The 23,375-nt window shown below is 45.3% G+C and overlaps 3 protein-coding genes across 5 annotated transcripts in view; 1 reads left to right on the top strand and 2 right to left on the bottom strand.

Annotated features, from left to right (window-relative positions):
• The window catches only part of LOC308238408 (coiled-coil domain-containing protein 74B-like), a 508,084-nt gene that overhangs the window by 218,570 nt on the left and 266,139 nt on the right, over positions 1–23,375 (bottom strand). The gene's annotated exons all lie outside the window — the stretch shown is intronic.
• PI4KA (phosphatidylinositol 4-kinase alpha) overlaps positions 1–23,375 on the top strand; it is a 94,817-nt gene that overhangs the window by 35,019 nt on the left and 36,423 nt on the right. The window contains exons 14-19 of the mRNA XM_080650685.1: positions 805–937; positions 1,883–1,978; positions 2,350–2,533; positions 4,291–4,394; positions 6,516–6,684; positions 9,077–9,127. Of these exons, the coding sequence (XP_080506811.1) occupies positions 805–937; positions 1,883–1,978; positions 2,350–2,533; positions 4,291–4,394; positions 6,516–6,684; positions 9,077–9,127 (737 nt within the window). The remainder of the gene's footprint in view (positions 1–804; positions 938–1,882; positions 1,979–2,349; positions 2,534–4,290; positions 4,395–6,515; positions 6,685–9,076; positions 9,128–23,375) is intronic.
• Positions 614–23,341, bottom strand: SERPIND1 (serpin family D member 1). 3 transcript variants are annotated; one of them, XM_080650686.1, is made up of 6 exons: positions 23,275–23,335; positions 19,677–20,572; positions 15,954–16,227; positions 14,050–14,194; positions 13,202–13,395; positions 614–1,001 (listed from the first exon to the last, which is right to left on the bottom strand). In XM_080650686.1, exons 1-5 carry the CDS (start codon positions 23,322–23,324, stop codon positions 13,204–13,206), a joined length of 1,557 nt encoding a protein of 518 aa, XP_080506812.1. In that variant the 5' UTR covers positions 23,325–23,335; the 3' UTR covers positions 614–1,001; positions 13,202–13,203. The 3 variants fall into 3 exon arrangements, with proteins under 3 accessions (XP_080506812.1, XP_080506813.1, XP_080506814.1); XM_080650687.1 differs by lacking the exon at positions 614–1,001 and adding an exon at positions 6,194–6,450; XM_080650688.1 differs by lacking the exon at positions 614–1,001 and adding an exon at positions 21,486–21,574 and having other exon boundaries at positions 10,442–13,395; positions 23,275–23,341.

Genomic DNA, 23,375 nt, shown 5'->3' with positions numbered 1-23,375 from the left:
CTATAAGGCCCCTTCACTCACCCTTGCCCTTACCCTTATCAGCTTGTGCACGTTAGCTAGACAACCCTCTGGTGGATGCCTAAGGGTGCTCATCAGGCCTTTTGAACCATTATTTTAAAATATATTTTTATTGATTTCAGAGAGGAAGGGAGAGGGAGAGAAATCATTGATCGGGTGCCTCCTGCATACCCCCTACTGGGATCAAGCCCACACCCGGGCATGTGCCCTGACTGGGAATAGAACTGTGACCTCCTGGTTCATAGGTCAATGCTTAACCACTGAGCCACACTGGCAAAGCTGAACCATTTCTTAAGAAGTTACTGTTTTATATATTTATCATTTTGCAACCTAAGTGTTCTTCCTTATGATTTTTTTAAAATGTAAAAATTTTTTTTTATTCATTTCAGAGAGGAAGGGAGAGGAAGAGAGAGATAGGAACATTAATGATGAGAGAGAATCATTGATCTGCTGCCTCCTGCACACCCCCAACTGGGGATTGAGCCTGAAACCCAGGCATGTGCCCTTGACCAGAATCAAACCCAGGACCCTTCAGTCCCCAGGCCAACACTGTACCCACTGAGCCAAACCAGCTAGGGAGTGTTCTTTCTTTTTTGATTGAAACATGTTTATTTCATCCTTCCTGTTCTTAGACAGTTCTGTTTCTGAAATGTTTGGTTGAATTACTTTAGAGTGATTGCTATTATAAGTTAAAAATAATTAGCGTATTATTTGGTTTTGAATTACAGACATGAGGGTGGAAAGTGATGGGCTTAACCAGGTACTTACTTGAATTTTTACATTTAGTTGCTGGCAATGATATAAAAATCAGTGTAACCAACGAGCATTCCGAGTCGACCCTAAACGTCATGCCAGGAAAGAAGAGCCAGCCCTCCATGTACGAGCAGCTCCGGGACATTGCCATTGACAACATCTGCAGGTAGGATGTTGGGCCAGAGGGACAGGTGACCAGGGAGCAAGGCTGTTTCAAACAAAATAAACTCCTATAAAATAAGAAATGTTTATAATTTTGTAAAGCTATTTAATATAATTTTATTTATTTTCAAATATATTTTTATTGATTTCAGAGAGGAAGAGAGAGAGAGAGCTATATATAGAAACATCAATGATGAGAGAGAATCATTGATTGGCTGCCTTCTGCATGCCCCACACTGGGGGTCGAACCCACAACCCGGGCATATGCCCTAACTGGAAATTGAACCATGACCTCCTGGTTCCTAGGTTGATGCTCAGCCATTGAGCCATGCTGGCTGGGAAATATAATTTTAATATTCCCTCAGCCATCTTGGGACCATCTGTCTTTTTAAAAAATTTTTATATCTCACCTGAGGATATGTTTTTATTGATTTTTAGGGAGAAAGGGAGAGGGGAGAAAGAGAGAGAAAGATTGATGTGAGAAACATTGATCGGTTGCCTCCCATATGCACCCTGACCACACCCCAACCAGAATCGAATCTGCAACCTGGGTACAGGCCCTGAACGGGAATCGAACCCTTGACCTTTTGGTGTATGGGATAACATTTCAACCAACTGAGCCACACCAACTAGGGCAGGACCATCTGTCTTTTGAATCAGTTACAATGACTTTCGTGAAGAAACAGTACAGGAATTAGGGTGAATATGACATTGTGAAGGAAACTGTTCTGGGCAAAAGAATGAAGGTACTGTTTCCGATTGAGATATTTTTATAAAGTGGGCAAAATCTGCAGCAGGTCTTTGAATTCATTCTGTGTAATGACTTTCATTCAGATTTCTGGGGGGAATTGTTCAGAGCAATTCTTTAAACTTTGTAAACCTGAGAAAGGAAAAGTTAAAACGTTGTGGTTGTGATGCCTAATGCTGTGGTGGTTTCCTTGCTGTTCAGGTGCCTGAAAGCTGGCTTGACGGTGGATGCAGTGATAGTGGAGGCCTTCCTGGCCAGCCTCTCCAACCGGCTCTACATCTCTCAGGAGAGTGACAAGTACGTCCCATCTCAGAGGGCTGCCAGTTATTCTCTTGGGGCACAAGGGGGTAGCTGGCATTGTGCACTTCTGTGCTTCTTTCTTGCACAACATGGATTGTGCATTTTGTTCCACGATTTCAGAAGAAACCCACCTTGTGATGTCTGTTCTGGACCAGTATTTGGGAGTAGAGAAATATCTATCTTCCCACCTGATACCCAGGACTTTATATTTCTGCTGGTGGTTAAGGATCCCAGGCTGTCACTTTTAGATGAATGCTTCATCTGAAAGACTGTGATGATGCTGACATACACATCCAGCTTCCAGGTTTTATTTCACTGTTGTGTGGCGAGGACTGTTTCCAAGGCGCTTATTTTCTTCCCTCCCATAGGGACGCTCACTTGATTCCCGACCACACCATTCGAGCCTTGGGACACATCGCAGTGGCCCTGAGGGACACCCCAAAGGTCATGGAGCCAATTCTGCAGATCTTGCAGCAGAAATTTTGCCAGCCCCCCTCCCCCCTTGACGTGCTTATCATCGACCAGCTGGGCTGCCTGGTTATCACCGGAAATGTAAGGAAGGCCCCAACCACCCACTAACCCTGAGAAAGCTTCATTAACTCCTTTGACTATCAGGAATGTAAAAAAATACAGACTAAATTTACCCTGCAGATGAGGTAAATGCTCACAACTATCTTAACACTGAATAGTGAGGGTTTTTTAAAAAAAGAAGAGAATAGCCCTAGTCAGTTTGGCTCAGTGGATAGAGTGTCGGCCTGCTGACTGAAAGGTCCCGGGTTCAATTCCGGTTAAGGGCATGTACCTTTGGTTGCAGGCTTCTCCCGGGCCCAGGCCCTGGTCCGGGCATGTGCCGAAGGTAACGAATCGATGTGTTTCTCTCACATCAATATTTCCCTCTGTCCTTCCCTCTCTCTTCCACTCTCTCTAAAAATCAATGGAAAAATATCCTTGGGTAAGGATAAAAAATCTCTATATATAAAATGCTAAGTGTCCTACTGTCTGACTGGTCACTGTGACACGCACTGACCACCAGAGGCAGACGCTCAATGCAGGCGCTGCCGTGACGCGCACTGGCCATTTACAGAGAACGTGCACCACGGACCTAGCGCTCAAAAAGCAACACTCGGCTTCCCCCAAGTGGGACACAGGCCCCGCCACCACCCTAGAGCGACAGCTCACCAAATCACAGCTAAAGCTGCTGAGACCCCATGGCGCAAAATGCAGACCACAGCCCAGCCCAGAAACGGTGGCTGTGTGTGCCGGGTAATGATGTCATGTAGTAATGCCCAGCTTCCTCTCCCTAGAGACGACTAGTCTCCTTGCAGTTTCTTCAGCCCAGGAACACAACTTCCTTTATAGCCAGGTGCAAACATTTTACACTTTAACCAAATGTCTGTGAAGCGTTTTCCCATGCCTCATCTCATTTGATCCTCACAGAAGTCATGGAGTAAGTAGATAGGAGACTCGGTGGAGTCCTATTTTCTTTTCATTAGCCAGAAAACTGAGATTTAGAAAGCTTAGAAACTTGATCCGACTGAAAAGTAAGAAATGGTGAACCTTGAAAATGACTTCAGGTTTTCTCACTGCGCAGAACGTAGTCAAACATTGCTGCAGTTAAATATTTTACTCTTTGTTCTCCCTGCGTGATCTACAATAATAATCTGCTTTGTGTTGATATTTACTGCTGTGTTGCTAACAATTACCTGAAAGAGAAGTTTGGGTGCTTTACTGGGCTGGAAAAAGTTTAGCTAAATCAGAAAGTAGGTCTAATTAAGCATGTTTATTCTATATCTATAAAAGGCTAAGTTGACTCGCGCATGCACAATACATACAAAGCTCTTGCAGGTGCCATTCGCACGCATGTGTTTCGATCTGTCATTGTTGATCATGAATTTGGTTGACACTTCTATTATAGAGAAAGGGCGAATAGTGATATTAAAATATTCTAATTAATTTTCTTTCAATGTGCACGGATTTGTGCACTGGGCCTCTAGTGATAATAATAAATAATAAAATAAAAAAGGAGAGACTAGTGTAATGGTTTCGTAAATGCTTGGGAAAACAGAAGTTTAGATTAATTCCCTGTTGATGTTAATTACAGGATTTAAATTGAAGCTGTTTCCTTTTTAGCTTTTAATTTGAAATTTGCTGAAAGTTTTGGGAATGGATGCTCTGGATGGTCTTAGGGCTTTTATGTTCCATGATTCAGGAGCTTTCCCTCTGAATGACAATAGAGGATCCCTTTCTGTGTTCCTCGGAGCGGCTTTCAGAGATTAGTCATGACAATTGTGTCCCTTGCTTTCTTCCAGCAATATATTTATCAGGAAGTGTGGAATCTCTTCCAGCAGATCAGCGTGAAGGCCAGTTCTGTCGTGTACTCGGCCACTAAAGATTACAAGGACCATGGCTATAGGTAATTCTTTAGACTTCCTTGTTGCTTTAGATTATGACAGTACTTAACTCCTTTTAAAAATGTGAGATTTGGAGATTTATCTTTTAAATAACCTTTTTTTCCTATTGAAGAAAATATGCTACAGATCAGCGCATACACAAGGTGAGAAATGAGAACCTCATATGCCTACTGCCTGGAGCTGAGTGAGCTCAGTGCTCATTGCCTTCCCCCACTCCAGACAGCTCAAATTGCCCACCCGGGTGACCTCTTTTTCTTTAATGTAGCAACACATCAGCCATGCCATAAGCATTCCTCTGCATGTTGTTTTTAATGGCCTCATATAGCAGCACTGATTTATCTAACCAGTCCCTAGCATGGATATTAGATAGTTTTCCAGTTTTTCTGCTGTAAGTGCTGCATTGAATACCATAATAGCTACATATCTGTGAGCATCTCTGATGCTTTCCTCAGGATAGATTCAGAGAGGTAGAATTTGGAGAGTCGAAGGAAATGGCATTTTATATCCTCGAATGTTGAAATTTGTGTAAAGTCCGGCCAGTTTTCCCTGGAAGACTGAGAAATGTTTCTTTGTCCAGTGCCCTTACTGGGAATGTCTTAAGGACGGAGGCATGCTTTTTCATGTTTGGAGGATCTCACAAAAGTTTTTCAGGTCAAGGAAAGAGAGGGGAAGAAGGAAGTTAAGTCAGGAAGACAGAAGGTTGGGGCAGGGAGGAAGAGATATTGCCCCTTTGTTGGCATTTCTGTTCTCCCATCCAACTCAGTGGGCAGGAGTGTGGCTATGTGCCTCAGCTTCCTCATTCATGAAATGTCTCCAGTTGTGTGGGTAGTTGAGATTATATATGTGAAAGCTCTCAGTAAATGCCAGCTCTCATCATTATTTCTTTGCCTTCTTACTGCCACCCTCACAGGCCCAGGCTAGTAGAACAGCCTGTGGAGTGGGTTGGGGAGGCGGCCAGCTCACCTCCCCTTCCTTCTAAGTCTATCCGTCCTGATCTCTGCAATGAAACTGACTCACAGACCAAAACACCTCTTTCCCACATTGCCTCCTTGCTCTGAAAGTGACTCCTGTACCTCCTTGCTCCTCAAACCTTCCCCACCCCGTCTTTGCTCTATTTTCCTCTGACTCTCACCTCTGTCTTGCTGCTCTTGGCCCTTCTGTGTTCCCATGCCTACCAGCTTTTCAACTTCTGCCTCAAGTTTCCTCTTCTTCCATAGAGCCTTTTCTGATATTGCCACCAAAAGCGATTTGTTCTCTTCCTCAACAGTGGAAGCATTTACTGCCATTTGTTCTCCTCATCTATTAGGAATTTGCATTAGTGATGTGGGTGCCTTTATCATGGCTGCTGTTTCCTCTGCAGCAACTCTGAGATTATGGAGGCCAGACGGTGTGCTCAGTGCTTCATGTAGAGTGTTTAATTCCTCCTGCACTCTGGGAGGAGGGAATTATCCCTGTTTTACTCAGGAAGATACTGAGGCCCAAAGATGTTAGCTACTCACCTAGGGTCACACAGCATAGAAATGCCAGGGTCTGGCTGCCCTCAGTGCCACAGAAGCCTGGCAAGCCTGGCTGGTTCACAGCCTCTGGTTGAGAGGGCATGTCAGCTTTTTATCTGGAGTTTATGTGGGCGGGCATGTGTGATCCTGTGGCAGGTTGTCCCAGGACCACTAGCACTTCCTAAGTATCTGATGTGAGCCAATACTAACATCAACCCCAGGGCGGAGGCAGTTTTGGGAAGAAGCTGATCATCAGACAAAAGTTTTAGGGGTGACAATGACGAATTAAGGCTCTCTATAAATTGAGAGGGAAAAGAGGGTCGTCCAGGAAATATCTGGAAGTACTTTAATTTTTAATTATGTAGTAGGCCCTTGACACTCAGAGGGAGTTGTTCTGAGACCTTCCCAAGTTCCCAGCAAGCAGATCCCTGAAACCCTTAATACATGTCAGGAGAGAGGTCACAGTCATTTCTGCAGCAACTGACTTCCCGTCAGGGGCCATTGTTCACAAAGTTGTTGTGTGCATCTCCTCTGGGGGGCTTCTTTCTTCATAGGCACCAGGCTGAGGTGGCGGGGGGAAGAGGGTCCCTGCCTGGTGGTGGCTGTCATTTCTCTCCCCCTCCCCAGGCACTGCTCCCTGGCGGTAATCAACGCCCTGGCTAACATCGCGGCCAACATCCAGGACGAGCACCTTGTGGATGAGCTGCTCATGAACCTGCTGGAGCTGTTTGTGCAGCTGGGGCTGGAGGGAAAGCGTGCCAGCGAGAGGGCCAGCGAGAAAGGGCCCGCCCTAAAGGTAGGGAGCAGGGTGGCCATCGTGTTGCCCTGCTGCCCAAGGCCGAATCTTCAGGCTCCATCTTGGTTGAAATATGCTGCTTTCTGTGTTAAAAGACTTAAACACAGCTGATGTAGTGCAGGAACAAAGGGGGCGAGGTTCTTTCTCTGAGGTGCTGGCAGGGGTCAGGGAAGAGGGTGGCTTCCTTGTTGGACAGCATCCAGCTCATGGCAGCTGTGTCCCCCAGTCCAGGGTGATAAGGTGACTTATCACCCCAACCCCATCTCCCTTCTTGCACCTCTGTTAAAGTGCAAGAAGCCAGAGGGCAGAGGCTGTCATCAGAACACAGTGACAGTATGAGAAGGGCCAGATTTGGCCTAATCGCAGGCTGTTCAAGGGAGACATATCTATGGGGACAGTCAAATGTCAGATCTCCAACCCCCAAAGAGACAGAATGGAGAGGCTGAGGCAGGTTAAGCCTCTTACCCCATCACCTCTCCTTTGACAGGTCATGTGGATGCCAATCCCTCTACCCCTTCTTCCTCCTTTATCTCCTCTGACCTCCTCCCCTCTCCTTCCTCTTCTCTAGACAATTACCATTCACCTACTATGTGTCTAGGGCAGAGGTCAGCCCACTTTTTCTGTAAAATGCCAGATTGTTTGTGTGTCAGGTTTTGTGGGCCATATGGTCTCTGTTGAAACTACTCAGCTCTGCCATAGTAGCACAACAGCAGCCGTACCCATTAAGTAAACGAACAGGGGTGCTCCCATAAAACTTATTTCCAAGAACAGCTGGTGGGTCAGATTTGGCCACAGTGCAGTTTCCCAAACCTTGTTCTGGGTGCCCGGGTTATGGAAGTAAATAGACAAGGTGCCTGCTCCTGTGGGCTTAGTGGGAGAAGATGGTGAAAACAAAATGGGCAGCATGGTGAAGAAGGTGAAGATCTCTCTGAGGACGTGACAGCTAGGTTGGAAACTGAATGAGAAGGAGCCCTCCATGTGAAAGTCTTGGCTGAGAGGGAGTAGCTTGCGCAAAAAGGAGTCCTAAGACCCTTTACTCTAATTCAGCCTTGCTCTCCCAGGCTCCTGCCAGTGATCTGAGTGGTTGATTTCTCAAGTCTCCCAGGATGGTGCACAGCTAGGCCCATCCTGATCATAGCAGACAGGGCATCCCCATGTCAAGCGAGGCCTTTGGCATCAGGTTGAGGGCTACTCTAATGAGGCAGAGTAGCTCAGCACTGAGAGCAAAGGCTGTAACCTGCCTGAGGGGTGTGTCAGGAGCTATTCTCCTCTTCCTAGAGAATCAGACCTCAGTGCCAGGAAGGACACCCCCTGGGACCTTTCGGCTGCTCCCCTCTGCCTGCCCTTATGGGCTGGGGATGGGTGTTGTACCCAGGGCAATGTAGGGATTCCCGGGTGCCAAGCTGTGAATTCTCTTGTTTGCAAATAGTTTCTATTTATCGATCATGTAGTGTGAATAGGCAAGAGTTTATTGAGCTACTGCTATAGTTGATATCTGTGAAGCACTTGGAAGAGTGCCTCACATGCATGTTTTTGTAAATATAGAAAATAAACCGAATGTGGTTGGGCATGTGCTTCCAGAACTTTGGCTAATCAGTGTGTACCATAGTTTAGCCACATTTATGTGTCTGTTCAGGGACCTTCCCTTTTATTTAAAAAAAATTTTTTTTTTACTGATTTCAGAGAGGAGAGAGAGATGGAAACATCAATGATGAGAGAGAATCGTTGATCTGCTGCCTCCTGCAAGCCCCCAACTGGGGATCAAGCCCATAACCCGGGCATATGCCTTTGACTGGAATTGAACCTAGGACCTTTCAGTTCGCAGGCCGATGCTCTATCCACTGAGCCAAACCAGCTAGGGCTATTTAGTTATTTTTAAGTAACCCCTAAATTTTTCCTAACTATAGAAAAGATATAAAAATTTATAAGTAATAAAGCAAAAAGTACCTATAATTCCTCTACTCAGATATAATCATTGTTAACATTTTGACAGACTTCCTGCTAGATTTGTTATGCAGATATATCAATTTTACATAATTGAGTTACTACTTATTCATAGTATACTCTTATATCCTGATTTTTTTGCATTTAACGTTTTTGGGACACTTTCCAGGAAATTAAGTATTTTTCAGGAAGTTGTCATTTTCATAGCTGTGTGGTATTTAATTATGCAGAGGTGCCATGGTTTATGTAATCATTCTACCGTTTGACATTTAAGTTGTTTCACTATTAAAATTATGCTGGATGAGCATTTTTATACATCTCTCTCTCTTTGTATATACCTCTTACCACTTCTTTTATATTAAGGAATTCCAGCTTTATACAACACTGTGTCTTTTCATTTATTTAATGAGCACATGCTTATCATTGATTTAATTCTGTCCTCTTCTAGGCTTCTAGCAGCGCAGGGAACTTGGGTGTACTCATTCCTGTGATAGCTGTGGTAAGTATTCATTTTCATTGAGTGGTTTCAAACTCTAGATACTGTGCTCATGTTCTGAGTGTTGCACGGTGACACACAGCAAATTCCTTTAGAAAAGTGCTGTTTTGAGGTGCCAGTGATTCCGTAGATGTGACTTGACCACTACCATAGGTATGTGCCATAGTGGTCACACCCCTTACTCCCTTTCTTTAAGCCCCACTCGACCATCCTCAGCAGGTTTACCAGGGAAGCTACTTCAGTTGTCTCTTGCATGGCTCCTAGGTCCACGGTCTGACTCTGGGTTTCTCCTGTATCTCACATCCTGCTGTGGTGCCTCTAATATAGGCAGGCACCTGCTTCCAACTCCTCCCCAACCCCTTCCTGCAAAAGGAGGCCTTAGGCCGCTGGTTGGTGCCCAGCCTTGTTGCTGCAGCTCTTGGTGTCCCCTGGTGGGCATTGTTGACACTGTGGGCCCAGCACACTTTGGGGCACAGCTGCACCCACCATTGTGGTGGGCAGTCGAGGTACAGGCCCTTTCCCCTGCCATGGCACTGTCTAAAGTAAAAAAAAGAAAAGTAATTTTTTTTACTTTATACTTAATATTGGCTAGTAGCACAGTTGTATTTTGGAAGTGTCATTGCACATGGGCCCTTTGTTTGACCTGGAGGGAGAGGTATAAAGTCCATAGTACTCTCTTGGCCTGTTGGAGGGGAGAAGGGTGGACAGCACACAACAAGGTCAAAGGAGGGGGAACCTATCCACAGAAGAGCAGGTTTTGGCAGACGCATGCTTGAGGTGAGAATCGCATTGGTGTGTGCCAGAATTCTATGACCCATATGCCTGGGAAGTTTTAAACATGTTTAGCATATCAGAAATCTAGAGGAGGCACCTAGTACTTTGGGAAGCGATAACTGGTAAGGTTGGTTTTAGAGTCACGGGGCCAGGGTTGAACCTCTGGTCCTGCATGTGGGATCCTGAGTGAGCATCGCAGCCTCTCCACAAAAATATGGAGACGACCCCCTGAAATCCTGGCCGGGTCAGGGTAGGCATAGGTGTTAGCAATGACAGGCTAGAACGTACTTAAAATACGTGCTTCCTCTGCTGCAGTGACTTCTTATGTGAATAGAATAAGATTTGTAGTTTAACAAAAGTTAATGGTTATATTATGGGAAGGAAACAAATATTTGATTCTGTTGCTCAACAAAGAGCACAGAGATCATGGACTCTCGAATTTGCTTTCTTGTTACCCCTTGGACCTTCTAGGATAACTAATTTCCAAAGTTTTTTTTTTTTCCTTTTTTTAATGTTTTGTGGTTCTTTTTTTTCTTTCTTTTTAAGAAAAAGATACTCTGTTTTGGATCTTTTGATGACAGAGTGTCTTGAATTACATTGTACAGTGGCCGTGTCAGTGGGTTTGGTTTGGGGCTGGAAGCCTGTGTGTCACTCCTAATGCAGCTGTTCACTTATCAGTGACCTTGGGACCCTGGAGGGAGTCACTGGAGGCTGGGTCTTGTAATCTCTGAGGCACCTTTCTGCTTAGGTTTGGTGATCTTTGTTCTGCAACTTTATGAATAATATTTCTTCAGAAATATCACTGACAAAATTGCTTCTCTTGGTGTCCAGCTCATTAGTTAATTGAGCATTTTTAAAAATATATCTTTTTATTGGTTTCAGAGAAGAGGGAAGAGGGAGAGAGAGAGAAATATCAATGATGAGAGATAATCATTGATTGGCTGCTTCCTGCACACCCCCCACTGGGGATCGAACCTGCAACCCAGACATGTGCCCTGACTGGGAATTGAACCATGACTTCCTGGTTCAATGGTCGATGCGCAACCACTGAGCCATGCCAACCGGGCTAATTGAGCATTTTGAAAGTTTCTTCTAGAGGCCTGATTGCTCCAATGTCATGAAGTAGTGATTTAATAACATGTGCCTCCTGCTTGAAAAACATTTGTGCCCTTCACTTAGAGCTAGTTGACCTATGCCACTAGTAGCAGGTTACTTATTTTCTCAGTGCCTGTAAAATGAGGTTTATGGACTAACAATTTTTAGATCACGGACCCCATTTGAAAGCTGTGCCCTCTCCCTCCATAGAAATGCCTCTGTTCACAAGGGTTAGATTTAACCTCAGGAAGTGAAGTGGGAGAAACCCAGCCAAGGCCCCCCGTTAGGAACCCCTGGGTTAAACACTGTCTCGGATGAAGTTGGTAACAGGAAGTTCTTACCTAGCTCTTGTTAAACACTAAGCAGAGGCATTAACGCCATCCTCACAACAACCTTGTAAGATAGGTACTGTTGTTATCCCCCCGCTTTATAGATGGGGAAACTGAGGCTCAGAATTTGCTTCCAAGTCCCACAGCTACTAAATGTCAGAGCCAAGATTCAAACCCAGGCAGCGTGGCCCAGGGTCTGTGCTCTGAACTAGTACTCCACTGCCTTGAAACATGGGGCAGCTAGTTTCTGAAAGAGGGGGTCCAGGGGCATTTCGAGTGGATGTAAATGAATGAAAAGCATGCAGAGTGGAGGGCCTTGGCCTGTGTGGATGTAAGGTCATGGAGGAGCCTGAGCTGGCTCCAGCAGAGGTGGGGCAGCCAAATTAAAAGTGAGGCGGTTGCCTTCCTGAGTAGGACAGATGTGACAAAGGGCTAAAGGCAAAGTTTATTGAGGTAGCTAATTTTAGGAATAGGAGGAGCAGGAGGAACCAGCAGCAGGATAAGAAATATAAGTCAAGTACCAGAGAAGAACAGTGTAGAAGCAAATTGGAGGAGGAATTCAAGGTGCAACCTCAGGTTTCACCTAGCGATCAAGAGGCTATGACAAGGAAAGATTTGGTCTCAACCCTGTACTTGTCAGTAGATGGTGGAGGCAGAGGCAGGCCCTGGTGCAGGAAGTTGGGAAGGGAGCAGGCAGAGAGGGTTAGCAGCGAAAGCAGGGCTTGGGTTTGAATTCAGGCCTGAGGCAGATCATTTTACCTCTATGAGCTTTAGTTTGTTCAGCTGCAAAAAGGTGATAACAGTGCGAACCTGTCAGGGTTGGTGTGAGATAACGCAGGGCATACCCATCACAGTGCCCCCAACATTGGGGAGCACTAGATTCTCCTCTTTCGCTGCCCCCATGACTGGTATTGGTCTCATTGGGTCAGAGGCCCTATGTGACAAGATTCCACATGTGACCCTGGAGTCAGGCTAACCTACACTTGAACCCTGGCCGCACCACTCACTGCAGCAGCATCTTGGCAGGTTTAATTCCCCATGCAGCCCCATCCACAGCAGCCCTGCTCCCAGGACTTAGCAACACTCACCCGAGACTGTGCCTGCACATGAGTCACTGTGGAAAACTCAAGTTACTTTTTCTAAACCTCTGTCATTTCCGGGGATGTCAGCTGTTGTGAATTTAGCCTTCGTTATTTGAGTTTCAGAAATTAGAACTATAACAGAGATACACAGTGAAAGTGGTGATATTTATCTCCAGGGTAGAAGGCAGGGCCACGTGTACACATACTGTCCTCTGGGCAGCAGTGAGGTGACAGCAGCCGTACAGATGACAGCATCAGTTTGGAAGGTTGGGCCTTTGCTAGAATTAAGCCCTAATGCCGAGGGCACCCTTTGAACACGAGGTGACTTCTCTCCTGGCATTGGGGATGGTGCCACCTGCGCACCTTCCTTGAGAAAGGTGAGAAATGAGTCACGCTGCTCTTTTCTGTGTTCTGTGTTTAGATGAGGAGCCCTGGTTGAGAAAAGCTTTGAGTAATAGAGCCAGATGTGCAAGGATGGGGACGACAAGGGAAGGAAGTGCCAGGGAGGCTCTGAGGAGGTGGGAGGTAAGCTGGTCTGTATGTTGCTGACACCCTCTAGGTAAAAGCTGACATGCCACAGGTACATTATCTTCTATGAACTGACGGCATTGTTCACTATGCAGAATTAATTCCAGCAAGGTTCTCATTGTTGATAAATTTCTTCTCTCATATGTTTCTCAGTTTCAGAATGGTAGTATAAACCACAAAGTCATGATGCTAAACATCTCTGTTCTCATTGTTACAATGAAAGCAGAACTACAGAGTGCCACCAAAACTTGAGACACCCAGACCTCTACCTTTAAGACTTGGTGGGGTTGGCAACTTTCCCCATGAAGAGCAGGCAGCTGGTGCGGTGCTCATAGACGAGGAACAGGAAGGGGCGGTCGACATTGAAACGGACTTGGGTTGTCAGAGGCATGAACCCCACCGTCGTAACAGCAGCAGCTTGGGTGCCCTCCTCGTTCACTGTGATGGTACCTTGGTGCTTGAACTGTTTCAAAATGGGAAGGAAAGTTGTCAGATTCTGTCAGTTGGCACACAGAGGGATAGAAGATATGGCGGAGTTGCATCTTATTCGGGGACTAGGTTGAAATACCATATGCAAGGCACAGACCACAGCTGGTTAGAATGACCCTTGAAATGCTTTCTAATCACCCATCATATATGGCAATTGTGCTTAGAGGCCATGTTGTTTAAACAACACTTATCTATAAACTCCAGCATCATAATCATTCTTTCCGGTGGTCACAGTATAAGCAGTCTGTGAGCCAAGACTTACACTCTGGGGTGCACTGGGAGAAGGATTGGGCCTGGACTGCACATGGTTTGGACTGGTGTTTTCTTTTTTGTGGGCTGCCTATCACTGGTGTGTTAAGTTCATAGTGCAGGGTCTCTGCATCATGTTCCAGCTGGGAGCAGCTGTTTCACAGAGTGGAGCACACACCTGCTCTCTCTCTGGTGTCAGCAGGAACTGGGCACAGCCCCAGGCTGCTTCCTGAGACAGGCCACCCTGCCCACTCAGTGTCTGGCAGACTCAGGGAGAGCAGGCCCAGCTTCCCCAACATGTGAAGTCAGGGCCGGGCGGGAGGAGGCTTTGCTGGGGAGACCCTGGGGCTGGGTGCAGAGGGCAGAGAGGAGAGGTTACCAGGTCGATGGCGATCCTGTGGTCTGAGATTCCTGTCATGTTGCTGCTTTTATCAAACAGCGCCGTGATCCCCATGGACTGCAGGGCCTCCACCAGGTTGTAGTTCTTCTCCAGCTTGAATTTAGGCAAGAGCACCTCTCGAGTTCTGGTCAGAGAGTAAAAGGGGGCCGAGTTTTATGAGCCACAAGTTAAAAGAGTCATGTTCCTTCTTTAAATGCACCCAGAGTGGTGCATTTACCACAGAATTGACACAGCACTTGTTAAAATCATATCCTGGTACTGTCACCTGAGGATTTTGGAAAGACCATCTTACTGTAATCCCAGTTACCGAAGACTGAGGCCTGGTTACTGCTGAGCAGTCATTTCCTCAGTACTGTGGGTTCATGTCCTGTCTTCCAGGTCAGCAGCAGAACTGCTGCTGGTTTGTGGTTGGAGAGATGTCTAAAATTACTGTTTGGTCCCTAATTTCAGCCATTTCTTATTTTATTAATTAAGGTCAGCGTGCTTAAAAAAAGAACCTGTTATACATATATATACCAGACAGTGCTGAGCATTCTTAGTCCTTGCCTCAATTCATTCTGTCCTCAACTGGGTTAACAGCAACAATAGTGCCTTTGGAGCCAGATCCAGCCCACAGGGATCAAGAGAAGTCCGATGCTATTCCCCTTCTCAAGAGCTTGCTTTCCTTTTAGCAAGCCAAGATTCTCATATGAAGCAGTGAAAACAGAAAGATGGTATGTTCATGTCTGATCAACTGTAACAGGTCTAACTACTGAAGCCATCCAAGAGGGGATGTGGAGGAGGGGTATTCCTGTGGCCTAGAATGTTGTCCACTGCTTGAGAGATGGGAACCTCATTGTGTGAACAAAGGCCTGGAGGGTGTGTGAGGCTGTGGTCTAGCTGGGGGCACCAGGCCAAATGGGAGGGGAGAGAGGAGGAGATGGGAGTAGAGCAGGCTAGTTGGGGCTGTGTCTGTGGGCCAGGCCTGGAAACTGGTCTGGATCCTGTGGATGGGGTCCACAGAGTTTATGAGAAGAGGCAGGTGGAGATGGTGGTGTGAGAATGCGCTTCTGGCGGCCAGTGCTGGGGTAGACTGAGGAATGGAAACAGGTGGTTGGTTAGGCCTCTATAGGCTTAGGGTAGAAGGTAGTTAAGAAGGAGGCAAGTACAGAAGGGACATTTTTAAGGAGAAATTGTCAGGGCTTGATGACTAATTGGCTACCTGGGCAAATACCTTCTTCTAAGAGCCTGCTTCTTGGTTTATTACATTTCTTTGTATTCTTGGCTCCAAAGGAGAACCACACCAGATTCACTTCTTAATATAGGCCTAACCATTATCCAGTGAAACAGAAATGTAATTTCTTCATTTTTTGCCATGATCCAATAATAATCTTAGTAACCTGTAGTTTTTACAATGGAGTAATAAATAATAATAAAGAAAAATCATGGAAGACATGTTCTTAATGAGTTAAGAGGACCTCAGGATTTCTTGGGTTGGGGAAGGGAAGAGTTCTGGGCACTGAGGGATGCTTGACATTGCTTTTCTATTTATTTCCTCCAGTGTCCCCAGGCAGTTATGGGATCATGCTGCTTTTATATATGACAAAGCCAGGGCTCAAAGCCACAAAGCAAGTACATGGCAGAGCCAGGATTATTTCCAAGCTGGGTCTGTCACCTGTCACTAACTTCTGTCGTTATGGAGAGCAGCTGTGTTTCTCACAGATGCTCTGATTACCTCTCACCGAGCAAGAAATTTGCGCTGAATTAATAGAATGGCCCAGTGTGGCAGTTCTTGGGTATTCATGCATACTTTTCCATTTTTCTTAAAATGATCAAAGTACTAGTATTCCTGGGCTCCCTCAGGATCCTGGAAATCAAAAGGTCAAACACTCAACCTGAAATACCTGTTTGTCATGCTTTTTTGCCATCTCTCCACCACCTGGGGCGTCAACTGTGTCTCGAGGGTCTTCATTCCAGACAGCTTGTGCGGGACCACAATCAGCATGCTGATGCCGCCCACATACTCCAGCTGCAGGACGTCGCAGTCCAGCTCCTGGTCATTTGTCGCCAGGAAGCTCCCCTTGGTCTGCATCATGGAGACCTTGACCACCTCTCGCTCGTTCAGCCTAAAGTTGTGGTTGTGGGTCATTTCCATTGGGAATTTATTCACCCAGGATCCTATAAAGTCAACAGAAACGGGGCTTTTATGAAAATGTTCTTTTAGAGCAGTGGTCCTCACATGTAAGCATGCATCAGAAGCCCCGGAGGGCTTGTTTGGACTGCAGGTCCCACCCCCAGAGTTTCTGATCCCAAAAGTCTGGTTTGGCCAAGAATTGGCATTTGTCGCATGTTCCCAGGTGATGCTGATGCTTCAGGTCTGCAGACCACACTTTGAGAACCACAGTTTTAGAGGATTCTAAGGTCAGAGCGCTAACATACTTGTAGGAAGCATGGTAATGGGGGAGGAAAAGTAGATTGGAGGATTCTGGGTTAGCTTCTGACACTAACTAGTTGTAGACCCTAGCAAGACACCTAACGTGTCTGAACCTCTCCTGTCCATTTGTAAAATGGGTAGCTTTTAGCTCATGGCAGATCTGTTTTGGTGGCTTTTATCCCTCACACTCTGTAGTTCTCTAAGAACTAGCAAGACACATTGGTAATGCTGCCATCAGGATCGTCACTTTAGATTTGGGCACAGCACTACGTATCCAAGAAGCGGTACGTGACTAATTTAGTTCTAAGATGCTAGTAACTAGTAATGTTGGATGCTTGACAGATGAGAATTGGTGATGTCAGGCATTCTTTTAAGCACCTTTCCTGTATGACCTCATTTTCTCCAGCAACCATACAGAGGTGTGTGCTTTTTGTTATTAGCCCCATTTTACAAATGAGGAAACAGGCACATAACAGAACAACTTCGAGGTTTCCAGCTGGTGGTTAAAAGAGCTGAATGAGATAAGCAAGAGGTTCCTTTGCAGGAGGTTTAAACACCACCTGCTTCTGATTGTAGCTAAGTTTCCTCCTCCCTGAGCCGGCCTCTGCCCAGGAGTTGCAGCACTATTGACACGGGCAGTTCTGTGTGCTGGGCAGCTATCCTGTGCATTGTAGGATGTCTAGTGGCATCCCTGGCCTAACTTCTGAAACTGTTCCTAGATGCAGGAGTGCTTCCCCCTGCATCCCAGGTTGTGACAACCACACATGTCTCTTGACATTTGCCCTGGGAGCAGAATTGTCCCCCGGTTGAGAATCACTATTCTTTCTGCTGAAGCTGTCACGTGTCTCCTGGGATTCTTTCCTTTGACTTCCTGTTGGAGGCCGAATCTCTGTTTTATTGTGCTTTACAAAGTGGTGGTAACATTTGAAATTAAAATAAAAATAGTAACAAATTTGGGGGCTAGAGATTAAAATTACTCTTTTAGACTCTCCTGTCCTTTGATAAGCATCCATGAAAGACTGGATGTTACTAGCATTTCTTCCCTCTGACTCCCAGGATTAAATTAAGTGACTGAAGTTTCAATATGATGGCAAAAAGAAGCACATATATTTGCCACTTTTACACTTTCGGGGACAGTGGTTACTGAGTTCAGGGGATTAGAAACTGACCATCTTAGCTGTTTCTCCAGTCCCTTTCCAGTTGGGGTGGCTTGTTGCTGTGTGTCTGCCTGCTCAGCACCACGCCAGCCCAATGCAGAGGCTCTTGGGGCCCAGAGGTACCCCACAGACTTGTAGGACTGAAGGCTTTGGTGCACAGATGCTTGCACTGGCCTGTTCTAAAGGCATTCCTAAACAGAATTTAATTGCTTATAGAAGGTAAGTAATATTATACATACTTAATACATAATATTGAAACATACAGTTTTATTCATCCGAGTTCATTGGACTTCCTAACATGCCATGCGCTGGGCTCAAGTGTGGCACCACTGTCTCTTGCAGTGCTGCTCCCAACCCTGTCAGAATAAGTGTGATCTCTGTGATCAAGGTGAGGAAACCACGTCACAGAGATGGTGAGTGCCTTACCCACAGTCACACAAATAAGGGGTGGTGAAGCCAGGGCTTAGACTGCAACTTGCTCACTTCTAAAGCTGCTAGCCAGTAACAGAGATATGTGTCTGTGTTCATATATATAGGCTTCCCCCACTATCCAAAGGCAGAGCAGTCCTGTGAAACCCGTACAAGCCAAAGTGATGTCAAGTGAGGAGTACCTGTATTCCTTAACTGAAAGAAATCTGAAGAGGATGTTCGCTTTTACAGAAAAAGCTGTTGCTGTACTGATGTAGTCCTTCTGTAAAAGCGAAGTGGTCACTTTCAAAAAGTTGGGGATACCTGTATAGCGTGTGTGTCTGTCACAAGCCTGTTAGAACTCAGCCTTTGGTTCCACCCACCACGAGGACAGTGCTGTGCCTGACTTTTGTGGGGAAGGGGGGAAGCCCAGGGGTCCAGCTCATTCCTGTGGTCTTGGCTTCCTCAGCGCCCTCTTGCCCATCTAGCAGAATGCCGGCCTGGCACAATTGTTGGGAGGTCTTGGCACAGGCACAGAGCAGTGTATTGGCCTGTTGAGGGGCGCTGGCTCTGTAGCAGCAGCCAGGAGAGGGCCTTAGTCCTTTGCCTCTCGGGCTGGTGCCCACTAATTCTTGGTGGCAGAGAGGAAAGTGGATTGTGTCACAGAGACCAGTTGTGATGCTGGCTCGTTCCTGTCTCTGCCCTCCAGCCCTCTAGGCTTGTGAAGTGGAGGTTTCTTGTTCAGGTCCCAGTGAGGGCATTTTAAAGAGAGGTCTGGATTTTACAAACCTATGCCCATTTATTTCTAGGACTCCAGGGGTATAGTGAGGGGGAGTAGCCTCTTTAAAAAGTGCTTTGGGCCCGGCCGGCATTGCTCAGTGGTTGAGCATCGACCTATGAACCAGGACGTCATGGTTCGATCTCCACGTGCAGGAGGCAGCCGATCAGTGATTCTCTCTCATCATTGATGTTTCTATCTCTCCCTCTCCCTTCCTCTCTGAAATCAATAAAAAACAAAGTGTTTTGGTGTCTGGCCCAGAATAGTTGCTCTAGAAATAATAGTTTATTCGCCCCTATACCTGCCCATTAGTGCAGAGTGTCCCAAAAAGAGTTGTAGGTGTTAATGTCAGTTATTCAAGCTGAACAGTTTTCACTTCAGCCTTTCGTCCATATTCCTGCTTACTGAAAATTGGGCAAGGAAATGAAAAAACTCCAGACTGGCCAAATACTAAAAAGGTTTTTGTATTATTTTTTCCAATTTAACAAGGTGCTAGAGATGGCCCTCCTGGGGTGACCCTGGCTCTGACCCTTACTAGCTTTGCACTCGGCGTGTCATTTTATTTCTCTGTACTTTGGTGTCTCTATCTGTAAAATGGGGACACTAATAATAGTACCAACCCCACAATGTTGTGAAGATCCAGTGAGTGTAAAAACACGACGTTAGGGCTCAAGTAATGTCAGCTCCTGCTATCACCTCATCATGATCTTGCCTATCTCTGTGAACTGACCTTGTGTCTTGGTTTCCTGGATAAATCCGAGCTGGAATATAGTGCTGGCATTCAATCCACCTGCATGTGTACTAAGAATATGTTGCGACTTTGCTTTGAGAAACATAAGCTACTTCTTACCTTTAAAGTAGATGCAGTTTAAAATCATCATCTCAGTGGCTGGGTCTATATTCTCCAGAGCATCTCTGATGAGGCCTTTGGTGAGTTTCAGAATGTGGTTGTTGGTTTTTGATATGAAGGCAGGGTCTGAGAAGTCCGCTGCTTGGGCCTCGGCAAAGTAGTATTCCTTTACTTTAGTTTTGAAGTCATTCAGGATTGGAAATTGCTTCTGGATGTAAAGGTCATTGACTGACCGCAGCGTGTACCCAAAATTCCGCCTAAAGAGGCGATGAGTCAGTTTACGAAAGAGGTTATGAATGGTCATGATTTCATACTTGCTGCTGGCATTGACAAAGTCTTTAAAATGCAAAATTGAGTGTACTTGTTCATGAGTCTCCCCCTTCAGGCCCAAGGAAATCATACCCATGGCGGTGGAAATGCCCACAGGGGCTATGAAGATGTTGTCGGAAGGACTGGCCTGCTCCCTCAGTGCTCGGTAAAGGTTGAAAGCAAACTTAGCATTGAGGATGTTAAGGCGCTGGATCCGGCTCTTGCCGTGGAAGAGCTGGAGGATGTTCCCAGCACTGGCCTCTGAATCTGTTGGTGAAACCACGTCGATGATGTCGATGTAATCGTCATCTTCACTGAATAGCTTCTCCAGATCCAGATAATCCTCGTCCTCCTCCCCCTCTGTGATCCAGTCATTGGTGACCGTGTTTTCCTTGTGGAAGTCATCAGCGAGAAGGGGCATGCTCAGGTTTTTGCTATTTACCTGCCCCCATTGGGGATCCACAGACTTAGAATCATCCCCTCCTTTCTCAAGCTGATCCACCAGGCCATTGTTCCCACACACAGATATTAATATGAGAGAAACAACGAGGAGTTGGAACGGGCATTTCATTTTGGCAGAGCTAAAGCTGGGAGGGAAAACACGACATGTGAGAGTCAGCTTAGCAGACCCCACCCCACCTCTGCAGTGCTTAGGTGGGAGTCCTGGCGGCTTTGACCCTGGGAGATGCCTGGGAGTGCCAGTCTTTACCCATTTTAGGATTATGGACTTTAAGAGAATCTGGTGAAGATAAACAGATACTAACATTGTATGCGGACTTCATAAACCTGCCTGAAGGATCCATGGGCCCCTACATGAGAATCCCTTATTTAAAGGTTTGCAGAGAACAGTAACCATCTAGAATCCTGGGGGCTCAAGAGCCCTAGGGAGTTATTTTTTTTTTTCATTCATTCGCTAAACTTTGTCTCCTATCTTCACACAACCTTCATGTAGGGTTAGTTTGCAGAATATTTGGAACTTGTCTGTAACAGAGACCCCCTCCAGGCCTCCTGAAATGTGACTGGTGGGCTGAAATGTGTTGGGGGCTACAAGGCTGTGCTTGCTGCAGGTGTACTTTTTTCTCCTGTGTATGTTCAGTTGGCTCCCACCGTTGTCAGGAGGAGCTACAGTATATCTTACTTAACTGCTTCTAGCACGGAGTTAGGAATAATCTCACTAGGCATATAGTGAGATTAAAGAGGGGCACTCCCTTTAAGTAAAAGAAGATAAATTTTAGTACGTACCCTGTGGTAAGCCTCTCTTTATCTATCTACTCATCCTCTGCCTGTTGTAAGAAAGGATTTACTTGGCTTGCCAAATCAGTTTTGGCTGCCAAAAGGCTTTGTCTTTCTCTTACTCATTTCCTGGGTTATTAATTGCATCCTGGGTAGATGAGCTATTCTTTGATGTTTCTATATTTTGTCAGGATGGTGACATTGTTGTGATGCTATACAACATTACCCCAACTTCTGATCACCCCAGAAACAGGAGTTGTGACTTACTAAGTTTGTTGTGTGTGTCCCATCTCCTGTTAGATATTTGAGGACCAGAATATCTGCTTCCAGTTGAGGCCAAATAAGAGTTACTGCTCCTGTTAAGTAAATACTTGGACTTGTTAGGCCTGAAGATGGGGCTAATGGTATAGATACCCCACTTGAAATGTTCTCAGTTTGTTGATGTTGATGTTGCCAGGCACTATACAAGGAACTTTGTCTGTGTAACTTAACTTTGTCCTCACAGCATTTTACAGATCAGGATACTGAGCCTCACATCCATATGAGTGGTTGTGGCTAGATTGGCACCAAGTTGGTTGAACCCTCCCACCCCCTCATGGTGGAGTGCTCTGCCTGTTTGCCCTAGACCACCAGGACTGGTTTCCCTGCCCTTCTTATTCTCTCCCTCCTTGTGTCTTCCCCTACAGTCCTGTTAAAATTACCAGCTCAGCCTTTGTTGTATTTGCAACCGAGAGGCTTTTGAATTGTGTGTTTTGGGGAAGGAAAATCGTACTAGTAGTCTCCAGCTTTGAAAATCTCTGTTGTTTTTTCATACAACCCCTCCCCATCCCCAAGCATCTAGCTGAAGCTGCAGTGAAACGATTTCTAATGTGTGTGGCTGCAAGCAGAACTGGGCCCAGATTCCAGATAGAATTGGGCATAGGTATTGATGTAATGCATTTCTAAAAGTTAGAGAAGTAAGTAAGCGACTTGGTAGAAGTCTCCTTACTAGGCTGCACTGAAAAGTATCCTTCTAGGATAAAAATAGGTTAAAAAAAATAAATCCAACTTGACTAAATAAGAGTTCAGGAAAAGAAATGTGAGACCAGATGGGGAGGCAGAGGTGAAAACATTCATGTTTTTATCCTGTGTTCAGATAATATATTCAGAAGCTTTCTTATACCTTGTTCCTCTATTATATGATGAAAAGCCAAAAATAGTTTTCATTATTCCCTTATCAGAGGAAGGAGAAAATATATCTTGATATTTCCTATGGATTGAAACTAAGTATCTGAAAGGTAAATCTTGCTGTTGTTTTGCCATTTAGTGTAACAAGGATTATATAAGACACTTTAAAACATTCACTAGGTTATGTTTAAATCCAGATTACTATCTTTGAAGAGAAGCATTATTTTTGGTTACACATCAGCGCATAACACTGGGACACCCTTGTTCCTCGTGACTGTTATCTCCAGGCCCAAACAGGGCAGATGTAATGGGAGAGAAGTAACTGTCTGAAGTTTTAAAAAACTTTAATTTTGAAATAACTTCAAACTTCCAAAAAAATTCAAAGAATAGCATAGAGAAAAACGCCTGTGTACCCTTCTCCAGATTTCATATTTTGGAACAGTGGTTTTATTATTCTCTTTTTCTCCATGTATATATGTGTGTGTATCTGTGTGTGTACACACAGGCACACTCATATACCTTTTTTTATCTGAGCCTTTTGAGAGTAAGTCCCTTATATTGTCTCTATAACTTTTAATTCTAATGTTCCAGGGAAAAATGCCTGAGAACAAGGATATTCTTATACATCATCACAGTACAGTTATCCAGTGCAAATAACTTAACATAGGTATAATCTTTTCTTACTCTTAATTCCTGTTTTTAATTTCATTAATTGTCCCAATAATGGAACTGAAAATTTTTTATAATAGGCAGATTAAAAAATAAAAACGTTTCTAAGATAGTATAGAAAGCTTTTGAATTTGTAGTTTGATAGAGAAATGCACCAGTTGCCCATCTCTAACCACAAATGAGAATTTATAATCAGCAGAAATGTTAGAAACAAACTCACCTCTGTGCTTCTGTGAAGTGTGTTTCAGAGATGAAATCAGCCAAGGTCATCAGCACAATTTCAAAGTGAACTTTGGTGCTGGGCTGTTGTTGTGTATCTTC

This window comes from Plecotus auritus (genome assembly GCF_963455305.1).
Source record: "Plecotus auritus genome assembly, chromosome: 13".
NCBI lineage: Eukaryota > Metazoa > Chordata > Mammalia > Chiroptera > Vespertilionidae > Plecotus > Plecotus auritus.
Note: the sequence above shows the minus strand (reverse complement) of the source record. Positions and strands in the feature narration are given on the sequence as shown.

Bases quoted from the DNA above. Each gene is read 5' to 3' on its own strand.
- SERPIND1 (XM_080650686.1), bottom strand. From the start codon at position 23,324: ATGACCTTGGCTGATTTCATCTCTGAAACACACTTCACAGAAGCACAG. The intron at 14,195-15,953 runs GTATTTCAGGTT...CTCTCTGACCAG, and splicing joins CAAAAAAGCATGACAAACAG to AACTCGAGAGGTGCTCTTGC. The intron at 13,396-14,049 runs GTAACCTCTCCT...ATTTTGAAACAG, and splicing joins ACAGGATCGCCATCGACCTG to TTCAAGCACCAAGGTACCAT.